General features: G+C 38.9%; 1 protein-coding gene across 1 annotated transcript in view; it reads right to left on the bottom strand.

The window, feature by feature from the left end:
* Positions 1-24392, bottom strand: part of MYO18B (myosin XVIIIB) — a 758252-nt gene that overhangs the window by 238562 nt on the left and 495298 nt on the right. Inside the window, exons 32-35 of the mRNA XM_044275382.1 lie at positions 23264-23463; positions 22662-22772; positions 20889-20993; positions 8155-8307 (exon numbers count right to left, since the gene is read on the bottom strand). Of these exons, the coding sequence (XP_044131317.1) occupies positions 8155-8307; positions 20889-20993; positions 22662-22772; positions 23264-23463 (569 nt within the window). The remainder of the gene's footprint in view (positions 1-8154; positions 8308-20888; positions 20994-22661; positions 22773-23263; positions 23464-24392) is intronic.

Here is a 24392-nt window from a genome sequence, read left to right as displayed (position 1 = left end):
TCTGCCCTGTCTGTTTGATCATCTAGTGAGACATCAAAGTCTCCTTGACTGGTTCCGTGTTTTGAGGTGCAGCTGTCTGTTCGCCCATGGACTAACTCCGCATCGGGAACAGGCATCTGCTAGTCTGGTTCTGTTTCTTGCATGCAGCTGTCTGTTCACCCATTGACTAATTCCACATGGGGATTGGGAACAGGCATGTGCTAGTTTGGTTCTATGTCTTGTGTGCAGCTCTGTCTGTTCACTCATTGACTAACTCTGCATGGGGAACAGGCATCTGCTAGTCTGAGTCTACGCATTTGGTGGGGTGGCTACTGGATTCTCCGGAGGGAGGACATGTGGGCAGCCCTGCCTGTGACTGCCATTTGTCATTCTTCTTGGGGTCCAGGCATCTGCTTGTCTGCCTGTTAGGGCAGCTCTGCCTGTGACCTTCATGTGTCGTTCTGCATGGGCTCTAGGCATGATGTCTGCCTGTTGGGGCAAACTCTGCCTTTGACTGCCATGTGTAGTTCTGTATGGGGTCCAGGCATCTGCTTGTCTGCCTGTTTGAGCAGCTCTGTCTGTGACCGCCATACATCCGTTCCACATGGGGTTCAGGCATCTGCTTGTGTTCTGGTTTGCGTTGCCTTGTCTGAACTGTGTTCTGTGGGGTTATATTCGGGTTCCAGTTTGTGTGCCTTGGTTCCAGTCCTTGTTTGTGTGGACCGCTGGTGCTTGCACCACCAGTTTCTGCACCTAAGTGGTTCAGTGCACCGGGACCATCCTGGAGGTACAGCCAGTGAGCCCTCGGCTAAGTTCATCCACACCATCAGGGGCTCTGTGAAGGACAGAGCTTACTGAGTTTCTGCGCTCTGGGTTTGGCCCCAAGTTAAACCAGTGCACTTGGTCCAGTGGTATTACCTGCCACTGGTCCCTTACCTGCTGGTCCAGCTTACTGTCGTGTTTGTTTCTTTGTGAATAAAGTATTCAGTTTTTGTCCTTGCCTTGTCTGTCTGCTTGCTTTTGTGTTATGCCTAAGAGAAGTTCTAGCAGTTGTTAGGACCCTTGCTAGAACATGACATTCATTTGAAACTCAATTTAAAATTTATTGGAATTGTTCTTTAACAAGATGGGCTTAATGGTGTACGATGCACTAAAATTAAGAACTACATACCTCTTAATAAATTTGCTACATCCTTGACAGGTCAGCAACCAAGAAAATGAAAGGAGAAATGTGTAACATGGACAAATGCTAAATGTGTCAGGCCACAGAGGTTACTCTTGCGGCCTACCCTCACCCATCCACTTTTAGTGGCAAGTTTTGGAAAAGGAGGGAAAGTTGCAAATTTTGGTGCAAAATTGATCGCCAAAACTTGTGACCTTTCGACACCAGAAAACTAGCACTGAAAAACAACACATTCCCCCAAAGCCTTAGCTGGTGTGATTATTTTCTTTGGTAGGGGTAACTTAGTGAATACATTTCTTGCAAGCAACACCAGGGCAGGTCAATTTTTACACTTAGATTGGACACTCAGACACTGAAGATGTTTCCTATCTGTTTTCACAAGATTCTACTACAGATACTACACATATATAATTATGTGACATATTCATCTAGGTTCTTCATATTTTCCCTGGTTGCGAACTTTACAATTTCTGTGTAGGAAATCATGTAGAGAAATTTCCTTTATTCCGGGAAGGTATCTCTGAGACTATTTTCTCCCTGAATAGAAAACATCCAAATATCATTTTCTTTTCAATCATTCACCCTCAAATTACTTTGGCCTTTTGCTTTGAGCTTCTTGAGAGCTGCCAATTGAAGTGAGGGAGTGAGTGTACATTCATCTCCTGTACCCAAACCTTGTGGACATCTCTGAAATACTTTCAACTTTGAAAGCAAAGGATTTCAAGCATAATTCATATTTTAAAGTCTTGCTATAGTTTTGCGTTTGTGAAAGAACCAGTCCTAAAATATACTTTCATGCTTCTTGAATTATATAATGTTATCCTCATCTTTATCACATATAATTTCAGAGTCAGAGAGAACAATCATTGAAACATAAGGCAAAAACACAAAGCTCCAACATGTACCGGTAGTTCATTATCACGTTGCAATCATTTCACAAAGATATATTTACATTTATAGTCATTTTAATTGCATAAATTTCATGATCAGCAGTAGAGATGTGCGAATGGATTTAAAATGGATTGAATTTTTAGAATTTCCCAAAAATTGAGATTCCAGACAAATCTGAATCTTCTTTGAATATTTTAAGATGATAGCTACCATTTTATAGGACAGAAGACAGAGAACACGGTGGGCCAGATTTATCTCCACATACGGCTAAAGTCAGTTTTAGCCAAGTCAGATTTATGATCGGCCCTTTAAGACTGTAATAAATGTGGTTTGACGGTCTAGAGATTTATTTACATAAGAAAACACGCCCACTTTCAGAAAACTGGCGAGGATAGTGCAGAGCAGAAAAAAGTGCGCAGTTTTAGCGTTTGCGCATTTTTTGGGGACTTTTTCACTCCATTATTCTGACCTGAGCTAATGATAAATCTGGCCCAGTGTCTCCATTAAATAGGGATACTTTTGGACCATGTTTTAACTTAAAAATAAAATCCACCAGGGCAGTGTATTAAGCAGGCTGATTGTTACCACCGACTACCATCCGTTTATCCATAGGCAAGTATGTCCCTGCCTCATGCTCGCAAATATGCCCTTATTTCAGTCTGCAATCCACGTATCTACAAAATACAGAGACCTTCCATGTGCTTTCCGCATTTATTTTCACTCCCCTCAATAGGAATCACTATTCTCCACTCCAATGGGGACCAGAATAGGACATGTGTTATCATTTACAGAACTGCTACACGGATGCGCAGAAAAAAAGGCTCTGTGCATAGCCCCGTAAAATTAATGGATCAGACTTTCAGACTGCTAGCCGCAAAAGACATGGATAGCACACGGCTGAAAAATACTATCCTGTGCTTAAAGCCTAATGCTGTTTTACCGTTAAAAAAATTAAAAGGGTTGGATACCATGGAGTCCTCAGTAGGTCATACAAATCTTTTCAGGACAATCTGAGCTCTTTCAATTAAGTCTGAATTTATTCATACCTAAAACAAATCTGCTGACGGATTCATACAAATCGAACTGAAACAAATTTCAAGAAAATTGCTCGATGTCTAAATTGAGCAGCTACACATGTTGAAACTGCTCTAAAACCTAAGACAAATAAACAGTGGACCACAAATGCTCATTTTTATTACGTGATTGACAGCTGTCCCTCGATGACTGTGTATACAGAGATAGTTGTCAATCACTGATAGGTTTGCCTTCTTGACTTCAAAGTCAGGAAAAAACTGTTGTGTTGAGCAAAGTTTACAAAAATCCGATTCGACTGCTTCGCCGAATTTCACAAAGTAATTTGTCATAAAGAGCATTTCTTTGTAACTAGCGGGTGCAATAATGGGGAATTGCAAAACTCACCTTATCCATTTGAGCGCAAAGAGGCCGCTATGGCTATCTTGATTGAGGATCCTGCGCGAAATCTTGCACTGTGCGTGATGACGTCATCATGCTGGCCGGCTGACGTCACCGCGCACAAGATCTCACGCAGGATCTTCAATCAAGTTGGCCGCAGCCGTCTCTTCACACTCAAATGGGTGAGGTATGTTTTTTTTTTTTTTTACGCAATTTCAGGGAAAATTGATTCGTTACCACAAAGCACAAGGAAATTCGGCTTTGCAGCGAATATAATTTTCCCTGAAATTTGGATCGAAGTCCACGTCGGGTAATTCAATTCGCTCAACCCTAATGAGCAGGAATATAAATGAAATACAAGTTATACTCAATCTTTTCCAACACAACTACGGTATATATCAATCTGCTCAGCTCCTTCTGCTCTATAACATGCTGCATTTTCATGGTGACAGGTTCCCTTTAAGCAGTTTTCTGTACTAAATTTCACATTGTACTCAGAAGCATTTTTGGCACACAGTTGCTCAGGCAGCTGTGGCACAATTTGCTGGATATCCCTGTGGTCACTTTCTATTCTGGTTTATTTTGCACATTGTTTTTTTTAGAGCAGAACAAAACCAACTGTTGTAAGGATTATGCTGGTGTTGGACAGTTTTAATGCAGTGGTGACAATAGTAAGCTCCTTAGCTGAACACATGCCATCCAAACACTGAGGCACAGATCAGATTGTAAGTGGGAAGGGATGCCACGAGGAGTGAGGCAAGCTGTGCAGGAGCAGATTGAGCATATTTATTACAGTTAACACAACAGGACATGGCAAAGAGCCCATTGGTATATTCATTTCTCAATCCTCTTGGACACTGTCTTTTGGCAGATCAGATAACTGCTAATTCTGCATGGCCCGTGGCATTTAACTATCAATTGAGAACACGTACATATCATTTTAGTTACAACTGTGACTTAACGTATGGGACAAGCATGGCAAATACATATCATATGTCTAAACACTACAACAATTACAGTAAGCAGCGACATACTTACTTGAACAGGATATGATTTTATATTATATATATATATATATATATATATATATACTGTATATATTTTTTTTTTCTAGAACTAAAATGTTATTATTAGCATTCAGAAACATTCTGTATATAATGTGACTTTAATTATTATCATTTTCATATTGTAGTAAGATTAAAGGGAATCTTTGACTATGAAAATGCAAAGTAATCTGCTTTCAGCATGTTATAGAGCAGGAGGTGCTGAGCAGAATAATATATAGTTTCGTAGGAAAAGATTCAGTAGGGCTCATTCAGACAGCCGTATGTTGCTTTCCGCATCTGATCTGCAATTTTGCGGATTAGATGCGGACCCCTACTAGTCAGTAAAAATCAGGACGTGGCCCCATTGAAGCCTATGGGTCTGCCAAAATACAGAATGCAATAAGTTTTTTGGCGGACATGCTGAAGCTGTCTGCAAAAAAAGGGATCTGCATTTTTGCTGGCAGCATACGGCCATCTGAATTAGCCCTAAGGCTACTTTCACACTTGCGTTCAGAGTGGATCCGTCTGGTGTCTGCACAGACGGATCCGCTCCTCTAATGCAGACGATGGGATCCGTTCAGAACAGATCCGTCTGCATTATATTTTACAAAAAATTCTTCTAAGTGTGAAAGTAGCTCAGACGGATCCGTCCAGACATTACATTGAAAGTCAATGGGGGATGGATCAGTTTGAAAATTTAGCCATATTTGTCAACTTCAAACGGATCCGTCCCCATTGACTTACATTGTAAGTCTGGACGGATCCGTTTGCCTCCGCACGGCCAGGCAGACACCCAAACGCTGCAAGCAGCGTTCAGGTGTTCGCCTGCTGAGCGGAGGCCAAACGCTGCCAGACTGATGCATTCTGAGCGGATCCGCGTCCACTCAGAATGCATTAGGGCTGAGATGCGTTCGGGGCCGTTTGTGAGAGACTTCAAACGGAACTCACAAGCGGAGCCCCGAACGCTAATGTGAAAGTAGCCTAACTTGTATTTCATTCATTAAAATTCCTGCTCATTCTTTCCATCAAATCTGTTGAGACTGCTGACAGAGGCTCCATAGGAGTTGGACTCACTGGGCCAGATTTATCATTAGCTCAGGTCAGAATAATGGAGTGAAAAAGTCCCCAAAAAATTCCCAAATGCTAAAACTGCGCACAAATTAGCGACTTTCTGCTCTGCACTATGCTCACCAGTTTTCTGGTTTTCTAGACAGATTTACTATTGGGACTATTTAAAAAGTCGCAAAAAAGTCACAATTTCACTCCAGTGAGGACCATGCTTATCTTATGAGACTTTTTAATAGAACATGCAACTTTTTCATAAAAACTTGCGACTTTTTCGTAAAGATGTGCGACTTTTGTAAAGCTGCTTACTGACGGATAAACTGCTACCGTCAAACCACATTTATTACAGTCTTAAAACTGACTTTAGCCATATGTAAAAGTGGAGTGAGCTGTCAGAGTCATGATATATCTGGCCCACTGACTTTAGCCACAGAAACAAATTCCAGTTTGCTATACTTCTTAGCTGTTAGATTATTTGAAGGTAAAATTTATCACTTTCTTTACTTTAATTAACTAGTTTCCAACGCCTGTTAACTACAGATTATACGTCCTGGCGGTCCTTATTCTCTGCATGGACATTTTACAAAACTCTTGTAGAGATCGCAGCTACACACTAATCATGGAGCTGCAGGAGTGTGGAGCCCTGCTTTCACCATCCATGCCTTTCCATGTAAATAGAGATCAGGAAGCAGCAGTGCCACTTCCTACTCCAGTCCCAGGGTCTTGTGATCATCAGGGGCTGGAAGTGTCAGCAGACCCAAATCAGCTCTGCAGTGAGGTTGTACAGTGATCTACACCATGTCTGGGAGCTGTATTCCCCCCCCCCCCCCCCTGTAAGTGGAGCGACCTAGGTACAGGTGAAACCGCAATAAAAAAATATATATATATAATTAGAAATGTCCCCCAAATATCTTGTATGACCTTATTGGGGGGCACAAAGTGTAAAAAATTTAAAAAAATAAAGACAGATAAAAAATAAAATAATGTAAAAAAAAAAAATCACCACACAACACCCCACAGCCTCTAGCCCGGCCCCTGGTGATCATAACCCATACATCCCAAGTGTTAATATTTGGTTCAGAAGCCTTTGCTTGCAATTACAGAGGTCAAACGTTTCCTGTAGTGCTTGACCAGGTTTGCACACACTGCAACAGGGATTTTGGCACACTCTTCCACACAGATCTCCTCTAGATCTGTCAGGTTTCGGGGCTGTCGCTGAGCAACACAGAGTTCCCTCTAAAGATGTTCTATTGGATTTAGCTTTGGAGACTGGCTAGGCTATTCCAGAACCTTGATTTGCTTCTTACGGAGCCACTCCTTGGTTATCCTGGCTGTGTGCTTTGGGTCGTTGTCATGTTAGAAGACGACACATCTTCAATGCTCTGACTGAGGGAAGGAGGTTGTTGCTCAAAATCTCACAATAAATAGCCCCATTCATCCTCTCCTTAATACCGTGCAGTCGTACTGTTCCCTTCACAGAAAAGCACCCCCAAAGCACGATATTACCACCCCCATGCTTCACAGTAGGGATGGTGTTCTTGGGATACAACTCATCCTTCTTTTTCCTTCAAACACGATGAGTGAAGTTTAGACCAAAAAGTTCTACTTTGGTCTCATCTGAGATCTCGCCACATGACTTTCTCCCATGTCTCCTCTGGATCATCCAGATGGTCATTGCCAAACTTAATACGGGCCTGGACATGTGATGACTTGAGCAGGGGAATCTTCCGTGCAATGCATGATTTGAAACCATGATGGCGTAGTGTTCTACTGACAGTAACCTTTGAAACTGCGGTCTTTATGTCATTGACCAGCTCCTCCCTTGTAGTTCTGTGCTGATTCCTCACCTTTCTTATCAGTGATACCCCATGAGGTGAGATCTTGCATGGAGCCCCAGTCCGAGGGAGACTGACAGTCATCTTTAGCCTCTTCCATTTTCTAACAATTTACTCCAACAGTTGATCTATTTTCACCAAGCTGCTTGGCAATTGCCCCATAGCCCTTTCCAGCCTTGTAGAGGGCCACAATTTTGACTCTGGTGTCTTCTGACAGCTCTTTGGTTTTGCCCATGGTAGTAGTTGGCGTCTGACTGACTGTGGGGTGGACAGGTGTCTTTAAAGAGCTCAGACAGGTGCTATTAAGTTAGATTAATGAGTGGAGTAGAGGTGGACTTTTTAATGGCACAGTAACATGTCTTTGAGAGACAGAATTCTTGCTGTGTCTCAGGTGTTCAAATACTTACGTTCAGCAGTGCAAGACAAATAAATTCTTTAAAAATCATGCAATGTAATCTCCTGATTTTTTAAAATAAAATTCTGTCTCTCAGAGTGGGAATATTAAAGGTTACTTGCAACTCTTTCACCCATCTGGAATTATCTTCTTTCAGCTGTGCTTCCGCTCTTTATAAATACTTATAATAGTATACCGCCCCATTTAACAAATTTTTCTATATAACTTTAGATTATACCATGTATATGTTAATCTTCAACTGATTCCATTTATGAGATAGTGTAGCAATGAGTTTAACTAAACTAGAATATCAAGCTGGAAGTATTAAGTTAGTCTGTGAAATGTCACCTGTAAGTGAAGTCTTTCAAGTTCTCCACGATCCACGGGTGGTCCCGAGTCTCCCATGGAGGCCAAAAGAAGCTGCAGGTCAGCCAGCAAGGCGTGAGTTCTCTTTAGATCTCTTCGGAGTCGCTTTTCAACATCAAAATCGCGATGTCCTATCTGAAGAGAAAATGTTCTAATTATTTTTCATATATTAAAATGATTATGTTTATTGCGTGTAACAAGAAGACATATAATTATAGTAAAGGTACAATATATGCAACAACACTGTACAGTATCTTCATTAATTATATGTATTAGGAAGCAGAAACTTTCTCCAGCTTGCATGACCCAGGATGGAACATTGAATGAAAATAGCATTGAGGCTATGTCTATTTTGTCAAACCAAGTATTGAGGAACCAAAAATGAGCCAAGCTTCTTTGTGGCCAGTACAATACTAGGAGAGATTCACATTTTGACTGTGTTTTACTGACCAAGTAAAATGTTAGCGGTATCCATTTTTGGGTGCAAAACATTAAGATATATTTCTTAATGCTGGTTTTGTGACTGAGAACCAATGGGGAATTTATCATAAACCAGTGTTTTACACCCGTCTATGGTATCAGAGAATGCACCTAATTTATTGGGTATTAGAAACAAGTAATTATTCACAACTTGACTTAAGAGTTTGAAATGGTTAATGAGTTTTTAGTGATTTGCTGGAACATACTTTTGTAATTTTGTTATCTGCATTACTAGAAACAATGGAGTAGACATGCATATATTCGGGAGCCATTATCATACATGGTAAGCTGGCCTTTGCTTTTAATTACCACTACTACTACTTGCAAACTACTAAGGAACCGGCATGGGAACAACAGTGGATTTGCTAAGGGTAATATTACTCCTAAAGTTATTACCATTGTCATATGTTTGTAAAAGATTTCATGGGGTTAAACATTGTGCAGAGTTCTCCAAGTCATTGATCCGATGCCTTTCTAACCCCTCAAAGACCCATTGATTTTCTGTTTTTGCGTTTTACTCTCTGTGTTCCCGGAGCCATAACTTTTTAATTTTTCATTACACATAACCATACGAGGGCTTGTTTTTGTGGGACAAGTTGTACTTTCTAATGCAAACTGTATTATTCCATATAATGTAGTGGGAAGCTGGAAAAAAGGCAATTCCATTATAGTTTTATGGATTTCATATTTGCCTTTGCAGTAAAACTGACCTGTTACATTCATTATTTGGGTCAGTATGATTACAACGATACCAAATTTATATTGTTTTTCTTGTGTTTTAATACTTTAACATTGCAGCCTATGAGAGACTCACTATGTTCCTATAGAGCCCTGCTACAGGCAGACTTCCATAGTAACTCCACTGTGGCAGGCCTTTGAGCTTTCAGAAGGCCTGAGACTGCCATAGCAACTGAATGGGTCCTTCGATCTTGGCATGGGGAGCCGTTCGGGCTCCTAGGATCTCACCGCTCAGATGTCATGGTCAAAACTGAGGGGATAAAAGTCTGTGATTGGAATTATCGCCAATATAGGACAATGGTTCTGAATGTCAGCTTCTGCCATGCCGTGTGGACTTCTGCAATGCATGCATGGCAGTTGTCCTTAAGGGGTTAAAGATCCAGATATTGACTTATAGTATAACCATCGAACAGGTAGCACTAGAAAGTCAGCTTATGTTCTCCTAGAAGAGAGCTGATTTACATTCCCTTTTTCCAAGGGAACACTGGCCTTTATGACTCCCTACACCAGCATGGCTTTCTGGCTTTCTGTATGAAGAAAAACTTAAAGGAAATATGTGAGCAACATTATTTTCTGCCAGTTAAAACCAGATAGTAACACATATCATTTTTTCTAATCTTTTTTTCTTTTTTATGATTCCAGAATTATTTTTAATTCTATTTATTGAACATGATTATGGTGGCTACCATCTTGCCTCAGATGTTCTTTACAGCATTTAGAAAGTATTAAGAATATTGCTTTAAAGCAGCCCCATGGGCCATAGAAACAATGGTCTGGAGGGGACCTCAGTGACTTCTAAGGGCAGAGTCTTCTAGACATGCTCTGTGCCCTGTGCACAAAAAGGATAGATAAGCTTTGGAAATCCCTTATTGTGAATGGTGGATATTGTCTTATCTGTCATTCTAACCCTGCCTGTAATGATATCACCTCTGTGTATAGATAAGCAGGTAACTGCAGTAAAGTGATCTGTACAGATTAAGAAGTGGCACCTATTATTAGGCTTAGTGGCCAGTGCAAAAAATGCTGGATTTTTAGTTTTTGTTTAACCACTTCACATCCAACGCTTTTATTTATCCAAGCCATTCTGAGATTGTTTTCTCATGACACATTGTACTTCATGACAGTCATAAATTTGAGTTGTTATATTTAACTTTCATATTTCATAAAAAATAATCCCAAATTTACTACAAATTAAAAAAAAATTGCAATTTTCTAAATTTCAATTTCTCTTCTTTTAAAACAGAAAGTGATATCTCATAAAATATTTATTACTTAACATTCTTCATATGTCTACTTTATGTTGGCATCATTTTGTAAATGTCATTTTATTTTTTTTAGGACGTTAGAAGGCTTAGAATGTCAGAAGCAATTCTTAAAATCTTTAAGAAAATTTCCAAAATCCACTTTTTAAGGATCAGTTCAGGTCTGAAGTCACTTTGTGGGGCTTACATAGTGGAAACACCCCATACATGACCCCATTGTGGAAACTACACCACTCAAGTTACTCAAAACTGATTTTACAAACTTTGTTAACCCTTTAGGTGTTCCACAGGAATTAAAGGAAAATGGAGATGACATTTCTAAATTTCACTTTTTGGCAGATTTTCCATTTTTATCCATTTTTTTCTTTAACACATCGAGGGTGAACAGCTAAACACAACTCAATATTTATTACCCTGATTCTGCGATTTACAGAAACATACAATATGTGGCCGTAAACTGATCTAAAGGCACAGGGCAGGGCGCAAAAGAAAAGGAGTGCCGTATGGTTTTTGGAAGGCGGATTTTGCTGAACTGGTTTTTAGATGCCATGTCCCAATTTAAGCCCCCCTGATGCACCCTTACAGTAGAAACTCCCAAAAAGTGACCCCATTTTTGAAATTAGGGGATAAGGTGCCAGTTTTATTAGTACTATTTTTGGGTACATATGATTTTTAATTGCTCTATATTCCATTTTTTGTGAGGCAAAGTAACAGAAAAATTGCTGTTTTGGCAATGTTTTTATTTTTTTCAACATTTATCTGACAGGGTAGATCATGTGCTATTTTTATAGAGCAGGTAGTTACAGATGCGAAAATACCAAATATGTCTGCTTTCTTTGTTTGTTTCAGTTTTACATAATAAAGCATTTTTGGAAAGAAAATTATATATTTTTATGTCTCCATTTTCTGAACGCCATTTTTTTATATTTTTCTGCTGATCGTCTTGTGCAGGGGTTCGTTTTTTGCAGGAAGAGGTGATGTTATTATTGGTACCATTTTTGGGTACATATGATTTTTTGATAATTCATTATTACACTTTATGGGGCAAGGTGACCAAAAAATTGGTTTATATTTATTTATTTTTAAAGTGTTCACTTGAGGGGTAGGTCATGGGACATTTACGTTACAGATGTGGCAATACCTAATATGTATACTTTTTCTTATTTTTTTAAGTGTTACACAATAATAGCATTTTTTAAACCCAAAAAATGATGTTTCATTGTGTCCATAGTCTGAGAGCCATAGCTTTTTTATTTTTTGACCGATTGTCTTAGTTAGGGTCTTGTTTTTTTCAGGATGAGGTGATGGCTTAACTGGTACTATTTTGGGGGTCATACACATTTTAATTGCTTGGTGTTGCACTTTATGTGATCTTAGGTGACCAAAATTTGCTTTTTTGGCACTGTTTTCATTTTTATTTTTTTACGGAGTTCACCTGAGGGGTTAGGTCATGTGATATTTTTATAGAGCTGGTTGTTACGGATGCGGCGATAATAATATGTCAACTTTTTTATTTATTTCACTTTAACACATTATTAGCAGTTTTGAAGCAAAAAAAAAAAACATACTTTAGTGTCTCCATTGAGAGTCAGTTTTTTTTTATTTTTTGACTTAGTACTATTTTGGGGGACATACACCTTTTTGATCGCTTGTGCAATTTTTGTGATGTAAGGTGACAAAAAATTGCTTTTTTGGCTCCGTTTTTATTTTCTTTTTTTTACGGTGTTAGGTCATGTGATATTTTTATAGAGCTGGTTGTTACGGGGTGATACCTAATACAGTCCTGATCAAAAGTTTAAGACCACTTAAAAAGTGACAACAAATCATATTTAGCATGGCTGGATCTTAACAAGGTTTCAAGTAGAGCTTCAACATGCAACAAGAAGAAATGGGAGTGAGACAAAACATTTTTTGAGCATTCAATTTAATGAAAACAACGAATAAACTGAAACAGGCTGTTTTTCAGCTGATCAAAAGTTTAGGACCACACCTCCCCCAAAAAAATAACCCCCCCCCAAAAACAGAAATCCAACTTCCAAACATGAACTCAGTAATGAGTAGCTCCGCCGTTAGTGTTTATCACTTCAAAAATTTGTTTCGGCATGCTTGATGCAAGTGTTTCCATGAGATGAGTGGGAACATTTCTCCAAATGGTGAAGACGGCCGCATGAAGGCCATTTACTGTCTGGAACTGTTGGTTTTGTAAACTTACCTTGCCATCCATCCCCAAAGGCTCTCAATTGGATTTAGAGCAGGGGAACATGCTGGATAGGCCAAAAGAGGGATGTTATTCTCCTGGAAGAAGTCCCTTGTGCTGCGGACATTGTGTACTGTAGCGTTGTCCTGTTGAAAAACCCAGTCGTTACCACACAGACAAGGTCCCTCAGTCATGAGGAATGCTCTCTGCAACATCTGGACATAGCCAGCGGCCGTTTGACGCCCCTGCACTTCCTGAAGCTCCATTGTTCCACTGAAGGAAAAAGCACCCCAGACCATTATGGCGCCCTCTCCACTGTGGCGCATAGAAAACATCTCAGGTGGGATCTGCTTGTCATGATAGTAACATTGGAAACCATCAGGACCATCAAGGTAAATAAAATTCTCATCAGAGAATAAAACCTTCCACCTTTAAATGTCCCATGTTTGGTGCTCTCTTGCAAAGTCCAAACGAGCAGTTCTGTGGTGTTCAAGGAGACAAGGTCTTTGAAGACTTTTTTTGTTTTTGAAGCCCTTCAGTCTCAAATGCCGTCTGATGGTTATGGGGCTGCAGTCAGCACCAGTAAGGGCCTTAATTTGGGTCGAGGATTGTCCAGTGTCTTGACGGACAGCCAATTGGATCCTCCGGCTCAGTGCTGATGACATTTTGTGGAGGTCTTCCACTTGACTTTTTTGTTCCATAACCCTCAGGATCATTTAAGAAATTCCAAATGACTATCTTACTGCGTCCCACCTCAGTAGCGATGGCGTGCTATGAGAGACCCTGCTTATGCAGTTCAACATCCCAACAACGTTCAAAAAGGGAGAGTTTTTTTGCCTATGCCATCATAACGTGTGACTTCCTGACAGAAAATAACATCTTTGCACAGATGTGGCCTTTTAAAGGCATGTGGTCCTAAAATTTCGATCAGCTAAAAAACAGCCTGTTTCAGTTTAATCGTTATTTTCAATTAATTGAATGCTCAAAAAATGTTTTGTCTCACTCTAATTTTTTCTTCTTGCATGTTGAAGCTCTACTTGGAACCTTTTTAAAATCCAACAATGTAAAATGTGAATTTTTGCAATTTTTCAAGTGGTCTTAAACTTTTGATCAGGACTGTATGTATACTTTTTATTTATGTATTTCATTTTAACACAATAATAGCATTTTTGAAACAAAAAAAATTATGTTTTAATGTCTTAATGAGCTATAGTTTTTTTTTTTTTAGATTGATTTTATTATATAGGGGCTCATTTTTTTGCAGGATGAGGTGATGGTTTTATTGGTACCATTTTGTGGGACATATACCTTTTTGATCACTTGGAGTTGCACTTTTTGTGATGTAAGGTGACAAAAATGGCTACTTTTGACACAGTTTAACTTTTTTTTGCTGTTTATCGGACGGTGTGGATCCGTAACGGATGCTGCAATACCAATTTTTTTATTTTTTCTATTTTTAACATTTTGTTTTAATTACTTAATTGGTGATTTTTTTTTTCACTATTGATTTCTCCTGTAACTGGGGCTGATATAGTAGGCCCAGTTACAGGGGAAATACACCCCCCAGAGAGGCTGTATAGCAGAATACTGCACTGTACAGCCTCAATGCAGGGCTGATCGAGGTCTGTGGAAGACCCAACATCTTCTGCATTCTCCCGGCCCCACACATGACCACGGGGCCGGGACAGCAAGCGCATGTATACAGCAATCTAGAAGCCAGGGACACCTGGGAACTATCCCTGCCTTCTCTCTGGGGTGCCCTGCTGTCACTGACAGCAGCCCCCTACTCGGCAGCTGCACGATTAGCGTGCAGCTGCCATTTCTGAATGGACGTTCCAGAACATCTATTCAGAGATAAACATCCACCCATAGGACATTTATATCTTATGGGCGGATGTGAGGTGGTTAAATACTGATATTGACATGAAAAATTAAAAATAACCATCAAAAAGTCTTTAAAAATCTTAAAAATGAAATCAATAGGTCATTTTAGGGTGACACATTTCCTTTAACTCCGTCACGCATTGTGCCCAGCTGGTACTGATAGACAGACCACTGCTGCATCCGCCGGCATAACTGTTTGGAGGGATGCTGACAGATTAACACTTTCACATGCCGCTGTCAGCGCTGACCGCTGCACTTGCGGGGTTTACAGAGAAAGGGGACTCGCTCTGATTCCATCGGCCCCCCGCGCTGTGCTGACATGGCATGCCATGGCAGCTCCCATGCCTTACATAGAATGGGTCGGCAGATAAGAACCATTTGGCCCATCTAGTCTGCCCAATAAACAGGCATTGGAGCCTGCCAGCTACAGAAGCCCAGAATATCAAGCCTGCAGCCTGGGTCTCCTAGGCAACTGTCAGCATCTTACTATGTAAGATGCTGACTGTTCATTTTAGTGCAATACAGAATGTTTGTTATAAAATGAAACAGGGATCAAACATTAAAAATGTGAAGTCCCACAGTGGGACAAATATAAAAAGTAAAAAAAAAAATGTGAAAAGTGTTTTTTAATAATGTAAAAAAGAAAGTTTCAACTAAAGAAAAAAAAGCCGCCTCACTATACAATAATAAAAAAAAAAATGGCCACGTCCATAAAAAAAAAAAAATTGTCACTATACATCACAAAAAGTGTAATTCCAAGCAATCAAAAATAATTATATACTACAAAATAGTACCAATGAAACCGTCATCTCTTCTCACAAAAATTGAGCTCCTACATAAGACGATCGCCCAACTGATAAAAAATTATGACTTTCAGAAAATGGAGACACTAAAACATGATTTTTTTTTCTTCAAAAATGCTTTTATAGTGTAAAACTGAAATACATTTTAAAATGTATAGATATGAGGTATCGCCACATCCGTAACAACCAGCTCTCTAAAAATATCACATGACCTAACCCCTCAGGTGAAAATATGGCTTTCCAAAAATGGAGATGCTAAAACATGATTTTTTTTTTTATGCTTCTATTGTGTAAAACTGAAATACATAAAAAAAAGTAAACATTAAAAATGATGACAACATGAAGTAGACATCTAAGAAATGTACAGTAACAACTATTTTATGTATCACAATCTGCTTTAAAAGCAGAGACATTCAAATTTCTAAATGTTTTAAAATTGTAAGAATTTTTTTATAAATAAGGGTGAAACATGTTGACTCAAATTTACCACTAACATGAAGTACAATATGTCATGAGAAAACAGTCTCAGAATTGCTTATGTAAGTAAAAGCGTTCTAGAGTTATTACCACATAAAGTGAAATATGTCAGATTTGCAAAATGTGGCTCGGTCCTCCTGGTGAAAACTGGCTTGGCCTTGAAGGGGTTAATTCTTCTATATTGAATAATGACACCAACCATTACTCAGTGTAATATGTAGCATACTTACTGGTGCACATCATGTCTATATTTACCTCTCGATTTCCTGATGAGGTTTACAATAACAATTATATTCTGCACAATATCTTGGGACTAGATGCAAAACACTCTATAATAGCATCCTCTGTGTCCATTGGACTCACTGCTCACCCATTACAATCTTAGTGTGAAATTGGATTTCTTCCTTTATGTTTCCCTTGTTGCTGAAAATCTGCTTGATAAATCATACTGGCAATCTATTTCACTTTGCACAGAGATAAATGGGGTGTTTTTAAAATAAAGTTGCAGTATGAGTGCCAGCGGTCCTTTAGAGTATTACTGCCGGGGGGATATGGCTGCACATGAGAGATTCAATTATAATAAAGCTTTCTGTTCTGACATTACTATGAAATTCCATCCCTAACATCACAACATGCTACTTCAGTCTGGCAATGATAAACAGAACTAACCAACAGAATAGCGACAAATCCCAATCTAGAGATTACTTGTTAGGATTTGTAATTCCATACCTTGCAGATTTACAGTTTATACAGTATATACAGTGGAAACATGTTCTATAATCACAAATATAAGAAAGGGCTTTCTTGAGCTTGCAGTAAGATAGCCACCAATTATTTGATTGTGGGGGTCTGATTAAATAAAGTGCCCGTGGCTTTGTCCCCTTTGTGGTTTAGATGGGTACAGCGCCATACATACAGCTGTGGCTTTTTCTAGCACTGCAGCTCAAACCCATCCAAGGCCCGCAAAAAAACTTTCATGAAATCCTAAATTAACAATTAATAATGGAGGTAGTACTAGAATGGATTACATTTGCCAATCAAAAAAGGTTAATTGATATTGAACTTATTATACAACAAAAAGTATTTATCACCTATTTATAGGATAAGTCTGAGATGGATACTCTCTGACACTTAAGCTGTGGTAAAACTACAACTCCCAAGATGTACACTTGCTCGACTGTTCTCAGAACTCCATAGAAATGAATGAAGGATGCTGGGAGTCGTAGTTTCACCACAGCTGGAGTGCTGGAGGTTAGCCATCAGTGGGATAGGTAATACATGTTGGTTCAATGGGGGTTCAACTGCTGGGAGAGATTATGAAAATGGAAGGTCCCAGAGCCACCTCTTTGAATAGAGTGGTAGAGCACTTGTCAGTCCACTACTCCATCACTGCTATGGGATTGACATAGGCTGCATTCCTTGAGGGATAAATAAGTGAGGTTGACTCAGGCACCCAACATTCTAGAGATTGCTTAGGGTAAGGCCACATGGCCAGGTTTCTAGATGCAGTTTTGGAAACCAAAATTAAGGGTGGATCATGATAGAAGTGAAAGTATAAAGGACAGATATAACTTCTCTTCTTTTTTTTTTGGGGGGGGGGGGGGGGCTTCCAAAACTGTCTGCATAAACCTGGCTGTGTGGTTGTACCCTTAGAGGCAAATAGGGATTCAACATTTTTCAACTAACCATCTGCAATCCAAGGTTATATTCGAAAGATTGTATGTTGTTTCCTAATACATTCCTTGAAATGGATAAAAGATGGAGCTTCAGCTATAATGTTTTGGACTTATGTAAGAGAGATGGTTTAGGTATCCTTTATGGTAGTCTCAATGTGCAGTGTCTAATATGGTACCTGACTGTATAAAACTCAATTTGCATCGACCACAGTCCACCTCACTTGTCATTCCTATGGTCTTCCCATGAATGCAGAAGGACACATTCTAACATTTGACATTACTACTTACCTGTTCTTACATGACCATATACTACTAAACATGGATGCAAGAACATGTTACGTATGACCACTGGGTTCAGGGAAACAATTTCTAGAAATTCTTAAATGTGTGTGAGCAATTGAATTTAACTATGAGAATGTTTAATAAAATTAGTATGTGTGCCTGTGTATAAAGACATCATTATAACTGAGCTATGAAACCCATCAGGATTCAGCTACGGCTGAAAATATGCGCCTCTCTACGGCTAATTGTCATTGGTTTTTCCGCTGGTGTTTGATGTGATACTAATTAGTCTACAGCATTCACTGGCCTTTTATCCTTCCAGATTTAATTGCAGAAAATGTATGACTTGCAGACTGTGTCATGAAAGATGCTTCATACATGAGTGAGAGCATGGCCGTGCCTTTAATCTGAGATGTTTTTAAGTTTGCTGCCTATGTTACAGGCATATTAAGCAGTCTAGCTTTACACTGGGGCAAGCAATAACGCTACATCTATTGAGAAGTAGTCAAGAGCACGCAAAGACTCTCAAATAGAAAATGCATTCAAAGAAGTAGAAAGGAAGATGATTTGAATATGGATGACTAGAGATTTGCTATTTTTATACCTAATATAAAGAAGCACAAACAGTACATAAAAGCATCTTAATGCCTTTATTTTACAATTGTTGAAGGCCTGTATTTAAGAGGAACCTGTCGGCAGATTCATGTTGCTCTAGCCACGAGCAGCATCAATCAGCAATAGGCACGCACATTACAAATAGTTAAGTTTGAGGCATCACTTATAGTTCAGTATTTGATCAGTAATTTTTTATTTTTTTATCTTTTTCCCCCTGACAAAATCAGAAGAAGTGTGAATGATTTCACTATACAGGGTGGGCCATTTATATGGATACACCTTAATACAATGGGAATGGTTGGTGATATTAACTTCCTGTTTGTGGCACATTAGTATATGTGAGGGGGGAAACTTTTCAAGATGGGTGGTGACCATGGCGGCCATTTTGAAGTTGGCCATTTTGAATCCAACTTTTGTTTTTTCAATAGGAAGAGGGTTATGTGACACATCAAACTTATTGGGAATTTCACAAGAAAAACAATGTTTGGTTTTAACATAACTTTATTCTTTCATGAGTTATTTACAAGTTTCTGACCACTTATAAAATGTGTTCAATGTGCTGCCCATTGTGTTGGATTGTCAATGCAGCCCTCTTCTCCCACTCTACACACACTGATGATGTGTTTCCCTCTTTATGCACTGAAGCTGGCACGTTCCCTGAGTTTTTCAAGCAAGATGGTGCACCACCACATTATGGGTGTCAGGTCCGAGCATTCCTACATGAACAGTTTCCTGGAAAGTGGATTGGTCGTCATGGGCCAGTTGAATGGCCCCCAAGGTCTCCCGATCTGACTCCCTTAGACTTTTATCTTTGGGGTCATCTGAAGGCAAATGTCTATGCTGTAAAGATACGAGATGTGCAGCACCTGAAACTACGGATACTGGAAGCCTGTGATAGCATTTCTCCTGCTGTGTTTCTATCAGTGTGTGAAGAGTGGGAGAAGAGGGTTGCATTGACAATCAAACACAATGGGCAGCACATTGAACACATTTTAAAAGGGGTCAGAAACTTGTAAATAACTCATGAAAGAATAAAGTTACATTATACCATTGTTTTTCTTGTGAAATTCCCAATAAGTTTGATGTGTCACATGACCCTCTTCCTATTGAAAAAACAAAAGTTGGATTCAAAATGGCCGACTTCAAAATGGCCACCATGGTCACCACCCATCTTTAAAAGTTTCCCCCCTCACATATACTAATGTGCCACAAACAGGAAGTTAATATCACCAACCATTCCCATTTTATTAAGGTGTATCCATATAAATGGCCCACCCTGTAGATTACCTGTGTTTATCATTTAATCCTAATTTTGGTAAAATATTGATCAAATATTGAAGTGTTAATAAAGGCTTACACTGAAATGCTGAGGATTTCTGAGAAGGCAAACTTAATAAAAAGAAAAAAAAGATGCCACAGGGAGAAGTGTGCAGCATTCTCATAGCTTCTCCCCACCCAGCTTGGCTTGATTGACAGTCTTCTCCCTATTTGTCAGACGTGAGGAAACTTGCAAAACATGTCAGCTATAGCGGAAGTTCCTGGACCATTTTCTAATCAAATTTTCTGTAAAAAAAATATACCTGTGCTGGTTTTATGTTTGTTCTGAGGCACGTTCTTCTCAAATATGAGAATCATATTGCATGAGGTATGATTGAAGCATAACCTACTGTGAGTCTACATGTGCTTAGATTTATGTCACTTCCCTTCCTCCAGGGCAGAAGACAATCGTCAGCTATTGTGGCTCACATATGCACATATTGTCTCCACCCATGAATAAATGGAAATAAAATGCTAAACTTAGGTGTAAATCTGATGTATACAGTACTAGAAATTGGAGAATTTATCACCATAATGTCATTCCAAATTCCTATATAATGACTTACCTATAACTATTAATATCCAGTATATTCCAAAAACAGAATACAAATTGAAAATTGCAGCTATATGGACTTGTCAATGGACTTTGAAATTGGAAAGAAGTCATGTCCCAGATAATAAATCACGTTTTTTGGGAATAATATTTCCTTTACAGTACCTGATGCATTAAAAGTGAGTGCTTCACTTTGACTCTTATGATTTATAAGAGCACACTATCACACAAATGCCTATAGCAAAAAAGCCTAGAAGTAGAACAGGCCTGTAGCAGAATATGTGCATGCCATAGAAAAGGGAGTCACCTGTCAGTCATTGCACCGTTTTAACTCCCCCCTTTCTCATTTCAAACAATTCAGCTTCATTTTGAAAATTGACATGATCCTTATGCCAAAATTCTCTCTACTCCACAGCAAATTCTTTACTGTACCTGTTCACATAGGGTTCCAATGAGTCCTTCTAAGTCTTGCTTTTCATGAAGCACCATCTGTTTTTCTTCATATTCTTGTTCCAACTGCATCTCAAATTGCCGAAGCTAAAAAAAACAAAACAAAAAAAAACACACACGATAACCAAATATTGATAGCAAGTGCATTTTTTTTCCCCAAATTCTTATATCAGAGTATAACAAACAGGTGTTTTTCCTTCTGTGTAATGTTGTAACTTATGTTGGACTGTATAAAATCAGTATGCACTGTGTGTAATTATGTCTGATTTAGCACACCCAATTGCAATAAATAAAATGAAATAAAACTCTGAAAGATATGTTCTGGCACATACTGTACAATAGTCCTATAAAGGGTTTGTGCTGGTATTTTCCTTGACCTCTCCGGTCTCTTACTTCTTCTTTGGAAGCAAAAGCATAATATTGTTTATAAGGATGAGCATATTTAAAAAAAATAGCTTTGGTTCCAATTCTTTCAACTTGGCTGTCATATTTGATTCACCCTTTTCAAGTAAATGGTTTAAAGAAAAAGTAATCACTTGCTGTATAACTGATGCAGACCAATACGTCAGACATGCTATTGGCACCAGGATTTAAATATGATTGTAGAAGATTTGTGATTTTGAATGATGTGATAATGAATAGGGGGAGCTAGACAGCATTTGCTGTGGCAGTGCTCCCACAAACAGGATATATTGACTTTTGAGTCTCTCTCCCTCTAAAATCAATTAGCTGTAAATCTAATTATCTATTGTCTTTTAAAGGGCATGTGTCAGCAGATTTGTACCTGTTGCATGTGCACTTGGCAGCTGAAGGCATCTGTGTTGATCCCATGTACATATGTGCTCTCATTGCTAAGAAAAATAAAGTTTTAATATATGCAAATGACCCTCTAGGAGAAATGGTGGAGTTGCTGTTACACCTAGCACCTTGCTCCTAGAGGCTCATTTACATATATTAAAACTTTTTCTCAGCAATGCGGGCACATATGGACATGGGACCAACACAGACGCCTTCAGCTGCCAAGTGCACATGTAACAAGTCAGCCAGTTTCATAGGTACAAGATCTCAATCTTTAGATCTCGATCTTTAGACATCATATCCCTCCTATGTATAACCTCAAAAAACACGTATTTCCTGTTTGGAATGTCATACAGTGGATGGCTATGAAACATCCATAGTACATCATGTTTGATTGAGGCTGCCTGGAAGGTTTCAAGGGGTAGTCTGCCTTGCCAGGGCCCCGCCAAAGTCATGTGATTCCTTCTTCATCTTTTCTGTCTTCTAATTCAGTGTTTCCCAACCAGTGTGCCTCCAGCTTTTGCAAAACTACAACTCCCAGCATGCCTAGACAGCCTTTGGCTGTGTGGGCATGCTGGGAGTTGTAGTTTTGCAACAGCTGGAGGCACACTGGTTGGGAAACACTGTTCTAATTTATAAACTGGGAGATGCCATTCCGAGCAATACATGCCAGATGAATTCCTAAAGTTTTAGATTGCTAAAAACCAAAGTCTTTGGGAAATTTGTAATGAATTGGATTTATGAAGATTCGATTTGCTCATCTCTAATTGTTTAGCACTGGGTTTCTTAAGATGGAGAGTGAGATTTAGATGTATAAAAAATTGATCTTTAAATGGAAGTAAACTTTAATATGTTTAATACATATTAATAAAAAGCATTGTTTTATGTTTTAACTGTCATATTATTCCTCTCAGTGGTAGTAATCCTATCTTGCAGTATAACTAGTTATTGACATACCCGTCTTTGACATGACTGTCGAATATCCTCTAATTCCTCTTCTTTATCTTCAAGTTCTTTTAACTGCATTTGTTTCATCCTTTCAATTTCCATTTCAAAACGGACACGCATCTGTTACAAAAAAATGGAAATCATATTACATGCGCTGCAGAATATTCCATGTGCATGGAAATTCCTATTCTATGTCAATAATTCTCAATATTTGTTCAAAGGCTAGGAACAAAACCATTTTACAGATCTGTGTCCTTGATATAACTTTAGAACGCCATATATCAGACTTCAGAATCAGAATCCCACTCCATGCGCCACCATACAACGCCCTTGCATGAATTCTTATATGTAGGGATTATGGGCAGGAAATAAAATGTTTCTCTTTTTTTTCTCTTATGGGGAATATACTGTAAATGTGGACGTTCAGGTTGTCATACAAAACACAGATCAATGCAATATTGACTAGATGCCTATAACCCAGACATTCCAAAACCACTTTAAATATTTCACACTAGACCATTAGTGAAGTCTTTCTGATGCCCCCCCTGCCATTTAATTTATCATATATTTAATAATACATTATTCTGAAAGTGACAGTGTATAAACATTACCTGATCTAGACGCTGTATTGAATTGGCTTGCTCCGCCAGCTGTTGGTTCTGCTCAGCAACACTGGATTCCAACTCCCATACTTTTTTTTTTAGGGAGACGACGGAATTACTATCCACCCCACTGGAGGAGAATAAGTCTTTCATCTGCATCTTCAGTACTTCCAACTGCTTGGATACATTGGATGTCTCTTGCTCTTTTGCTGTGGAGAAAAGGCTTGTGGTTACAAAACAATTAACTTCTACGAGTAAGATTTAACATTTCTGTCCTTGTGAGGAATATTTAGCATTGTAAATGTACTTTTGTTTGTTTGGTACATGGAGTTAGTAACTCAAAATGTAGCCCAAGTGAAACTTAGCAAATTAGATTATTGGCTATATGTAAAGGCCCTTTTTCACATGCCAAAAATCATGGCAAATATTGAGAATAAGCATTTGCATGAACACTCATTTCCGATAATTGACCAGTGTAAATGTGCCACCAATCACCCAATGAACTGAGTGACACATCTTTCATGCAGCACCTGTAATCATTATTTGCTGGTAGCACACTGTCCTGTAAAAACTGCAAACAATGAATGTATATGGAGATAAACAATCACAGTCTCAATAGCTTGTCTGCATACAGAGGAGATGATTGTTGCATATGAATGCAGTTCTCATCTCTGCTGGTGATCAGGCAATTATTGGGAATGTTCAGTTTATTTCTGGTGATTGCCTGAGCATTGGCCCTTATTAAAAGGTCTTATTTCACTATTCTGAAAAAGAAATCAAAAGGACAGTTCATAAAAAAGGTCTCTATTGTAAACCGGTTAGAGCCAACTTTGGTTAAAGGGAATCTGCAACCAGTTTTCTGCTGCCCTAACTTTTAAATCCTAACAGCTCTATCACATGCCAATGAGTTCCCATATTCATGAGCTCACGGCTCTCCTCGCCCACCTGCCTCTGATTTTTCGTTTTTTTTACAACTGAATAAGCAGCAAGTGGGTGGGGAAATATAGGAGTTCATGAATTTTCGGGACTCATCATAATTCATTGGAGCTGTTCAATACAAGATTAAAGAAAGTGACCCAGAATTTTGCTAAAGGGCTCTATCACTTGTTTATGTTGCCCTTAGTTAGGACACCATAAA

Source organism: Bufo gargarizans, chromosome 1, assembly GCF_014858855.1.
Source record: "Bufo gargarizans isolate SCDJY-AF-19 chromosome 1, ASM1485885v1, whole genome shotgun sequence".
Lineage (NCBI taxonomy): Eukaryota > Metazoa > Chordata > Amphibia > Anura > Bufonidae > Bufo > Bufo gargarizans.
Note: the sequence above shows the minus strand (reverse complement) of the source record. Positions and strands in the feature narration are given on the sequence as shown.